Source organism: Microtus ochrogaster, assembly GCF_000317375.1.
Source record: "Microtus ochrogaster isolate Prairie Vole_2 chromosome 14 unlocalized genomic scaffold, MicOch1.0 chr14_random_3, whole genome shotgun sequence".
Lineage (NCBI taxonomy): Eukaryota > Metazoa > Chordata > Mammalia > Rodentia > Cricetidae > Microtus > Microtus ochrogaster.
In genome coordinates, this window is record NW_004949098.1 from 103084 (window position 1) to 107745 (window position 4662).

At 43.0% G+C, this 4662-nt stretch overlaps 1 protein-coding gene across 1 annotated transcript in view; it reads right to left on the reverse strand.

The window, feature by feature from the left end:
* Positions 1-635: 635 nt before the first annotated feature.
* The window catches only part of Dusp11 (dual specificity phosphatase 11), an 18443-nt gene continuing 14416 nt past the window's right edge, over positions 636-4662 (reverse strand). The window contains exon 9 of the mRNA XM_005364650.2: positions 636-4195. Coding sequence (XP_005364707.1) covers positions 4006-4195 — 190 coding nt within the window. The 3' untranslated portion in view covers positions 636-4005. The remainder of the gene's footprint in view (positions 4196-4662) is intronic.

Here is a 4662-nt window from a genome sequence, read left to right on the forward strand (position 1 = left end):
AGTACAGTGTGTAGAAAGAGATCATTGGGGGCAGGGTTGGGGGAAGACTAGAAAGTGGTTCATACAGCTGATGTGGCTGGCTCGGAGACCACAGGACAGATCACACCCAAACAACTTTAAAGACAAGACAAAGCATATGGCCCAGTATAACCACAAAATGGCTAGCATTCAGATAAAGGGGTCTATAATACACAATGAAGGACTTGAAAAGTCAGCTTGCGGACAGATACAAAAAGCCTCGGCAGGGAGAGGAACATGGAACCCCAATGCCATAAGCCACTTGACACTTCCAAGAGGAAAGGAACACATAAGAACTTGTTTTCAGGACACAATTCTGGGCAACTATTAGTGGTACTAGAAAGGAGGTTTGATTAGGATCCCGTATGTGATCCCTCCTAATGTGAGTGTACTGAAGACATAACAGTCAAGATTAAAATGTAGGGTTGTTTTTTCTTTTTTTTAAGGCGTTAACTTTTAGAAATTAAAATTTAGAGCTTGGCACAGGAGCCTGTACCTGGAGTCCCCCCTACTCAGGAGAACTAGGGCAGGAGGATTGCTTGAGTCTTGGAGTTCAAGGCCAGCATGGGCAACATGCTGAGATCCTGTGTCTGCTTTTTTTAAGCATATAGATAATATATTTATATATCAGAAAATCTTTTATATTTTTATTATGTTTATATAAATCATATATAGATCAGAAGGGGACTGGAGGTATAACTCAACAACAGAGTACATGTCTAGCATGCACGAGGTCCTAGGTTCAATCGCAGCACCCCTAGCCCAGTGTATCAGAAAAATACTAAAAAAAGAAATTACATGAAAAGGTTAAATAAAAATAAAAACATAATTAAATCAGAGGTCTCAGGAAAGAAATCTGACATCCAACTAGAAGTTGCCTTAGAATTAGGGATTAATGCTAGTAAGTAGCATTAAATAAGATGGCTTAGTGGTTAAGAGCAATGGCTGCTGTTCCAGGACCTGGGTTCAAATCCCAGCATCCACACGGCAGCTCACAACTGTAACTCCAGCTCCAGAGGATTCGACAACCTCACAGACATACACACAGACAGAACACCAATGAGCATAAATAAATATTCAAAATTTTTTTCTTGCAATTTACCAGATTGAAAGGATTTACTTGTTATGTATCATTGTGGATAGAAATGATGACATCTGAGATATAGAAGACTCTAAAACTTCAAGAGAAACATTTACAGGGCACAGAAAAATATTCTAGATCAGAAAAGATTTCAACAACCAGCAGTGAGGTCGCAAACAGCAGGACTGGGAGTGCCCACCTGACACTGCAGTACAGGAGCAGAGACAAACGGATGCATTTCTGTGGCTCAGCTACCCAAACCTTTACATCCTACCCAGCCCTGAGAAGACATAACTGACCAAACGGGAAATTACAGTCATGAAAGTTGTACCCTGGGAACCAGGAGCCTTAAAGAGGGTTCCAAGACAAGACAAGAGGAAAGAGCCCTGATCAGGAGCTGTCCCAGGAGTAGTGAATCGGCGGTGTGCTTCCTCTGGACTCGGTTGTTTCCTCAGAGCCTATGTTAAAGCTCCAGCATCTGAAATACCACTGCATTTGGAGACCAAGACTTTAAAGAGGCAAATAACATTAAAATCAGGTCTCCAAGGTGAGCCTTGGTCTAATGACTGACATCTTTAGGAGAGAACTACAGAGCATCTCAGCCTCACAGCATCTGAGCTGGAGGGAAGGAGGGGGAGAGAGAGGGGAGGGTGGGGGGAGGGAGGGAGGGAGGGAGAGATGTAGTAAGCCAGTGACCACATGGAAACAATTCTTGCTGACTCCTCCATTTTCCCCAGCATCCGGACTATGAGAAATAGAACTCCTGCGCACTGCATCGTCCATCTGATACTCCATGACGGCAGCCCTACCAACCAAACTTGGCACCTAACCTGAACATTTTAAGAAGTTTCGGGAAAAGAGTCAAAGAGCACATCATTCACAGAGACTGTTTACAGTGCCACTGGATATAGAGGATGAATTTGTGATGTATCAATGAAAAATGGCCAAATGAGGCAAACATGTGAAGCAAAGGGGAGACTTGAACCTACAACCATGAACACCATGGCTCATGCAGACTAACATTTACCTAGTAACGTAAATGTCATCAAAAGCTGGGAAAAGCTATGGGGTGGGTAGGCTGAGGGCTAAATGCTCATATGCCATAGGAAGAACTCATCAACACATATTATCACAAATTGGAAAATCAAGAAGTGGTGATCTGTAAGTGTATTCCTTAAACAACAGAGGAAGACACAGAATAAGGCAAAAATACTTGAGCTAGCTACCGCTATGACTTTATAATAGGAGAGCATGGAAGATGCTTTTTACGCGGTAATCTCAGGAAAGCTACCTGAGAAAGTATTCATGTGTGCCTTTAAAATAACAATATAATTTAAAACACTACATAGATAGACCACTGGAAACTTTAAAAAGATCTGGCTGCTTCCTTTTACTAGGCCTTTGGATGGTGTGACATGGACAGAAGCCAGACAGTGTGTGTAAGAATGAAAGCTGAGTAATCCAATGGTAAGTGAGGCTTTTAACAAGGTGTTGGTAATCCAAAGGCAGAGAAACAGGACAGGTGGCAGAAACAGTTCCTGAAGGTGGCACTGTCCTCCACAGAAGCTGCTTTTCCAAGCTGTCCTACACCTCCAAAGCTGGATGTTCTCTACCTGCCCCAGCTTTGTCCTCTTACTTCACAACTGCCTGATCCAGTCTCTTACAATGCTGAACCTTCAGATATATTCTGGGGAATAATTCTGCAGGGGGAGCCTTGTAGCAAGAAGCACTCTGAACCTCTGTTAAATGTGGTAAGTAGAGAAAAACTTTAAGAGCCATCACTTGAGCGTGGAGCGACCTCACAGAGCAAATTAGTCCCACTAGGCCAGACTAGAAGAGCTGCTGAAGCTTCCTCAGGGTCACACTCCACATGTACACACGATGGAGAAAATAGCTACCGTATGTGGCATCAGTGTTACAAATCCTCAAAATCAGAGACTTTAAAGACAGAAGCCAAATTAATTGCCCAGGCATTCATCAAACGCTTGCTGTGGACTATGATGTGTCACGATGAGCACGAAGTAATTAGCACCTCCAAGTAGCTTGAAGTGTGTTCCAGAGGAAGAGCACCATTGCAGTGTGGGAGGCCTCTGGACAAATCCTGAACAGAGGGCCGCAGGGTCAACACCACCCTGTCTTCCAGGATAACCAAGGATGGATGCTCAGTCCTAGTCTGTTCGACCTTTAAAATCTACAGAGGTTTTCAAGCTTTCTGAATAGTTCTACCCTATTGGTAGTAGTGACTCTGCCAGATAAATTATAATTTAAGCAGCATTCTGGTTATTGGTTAGTTTCCTCTTGTCCAACTTAACAATCAGTCCCTAAAAATTTACACTTCTCTGGGTTAGGTGGTTAACCTGGCAGTTCAGTAAGAAGTTGGTTAAATTCTGACCCTGATCACCAAGGAAAGAACGCTGAAGAGTCCCACAAGTAAAAAGAGAGTAGGTGCCAAATAAATTGTCTACTGGCTAGATGTTTAGTAGGAAATTTGAACAGTTAGGGTAAAAAGACACCCCTGGAGACTGTTGGTAACAGAACATGGTAAGACACTATGAACCTTTGTACCTACACACAGTTACAGGCATGGACAGAGGAAATAGACAGGGAAAATGAAAAGCAATTAAAACATTTGCAAGTTAATAACAGTTTACCCATTCAGAAACCTTTGAGGAAAGCTGAGCCTGGAATGAGAAGTGTTCTGGATGGCTGTCATCTCACTGTGCGGCCATCAGTAATGAAATCTTTAAACTTTATACACACAAAGGAATAATAAAACATTTTAAAAAGTTAAAAAAATGTTAAAAATTTTTTAATTGCCTAGACCTGATTTTATTAAAAGTAATCCAGCTGTCCTCTGTCCAGCTCTGATTTCAGGTGGCCCCTGTAACAGCCCATCCACGTGTGCCTCACTGGGTCCAACCCCAGTAGGCTGGGTAGAACTGCCTCTGGTAACTACCGGAAATCCACTTCTTATTCTGGGTTGCTTGACTACCATTTGGCTTCCCGTTCCAGAAGAATCTTCTCTGTAAATAGTACTCTTCAGCCGGACCAGGAAGAGGGATAAGGCCTCTCTGGTAAACACTCTGGTTGTGTTTTCTTAAACAAGAAATAATAAATCATTGTCAAGATTAACGTTTTATAATAGACTTTATACAATAACAGATATTCTGATTTTACTCTTGCCTACCTAGATGACTTGAGCAGATAATCACTTATCTTTCTCTCTATTTTTGTAGAATCGAGCTAGGACTGGGGAGAGGCCCAATCAGTAAAGCTCTTGCCACACAAGTGTGAGGACTCGGGGCTGGATGCCCAGAACCCAGAGAAAACTGAGAAACACTAGCATGTGTCTGCAATCCCTATGATGAGATGAGGGCAAAGACAGGGGGATCCCTGGAAGCTCGAGGAAAACTGGCTTAGCATGTGCAGTGGAACACAGGAGGCTCTATCTCAGACAAGGCGGGGTGTGAAGGGTAATAGCGGAGGTTATCTTCTGGCCTCACACGCATGCCCTCTACACACACACACACACACACACACACACACACACACACACACACACA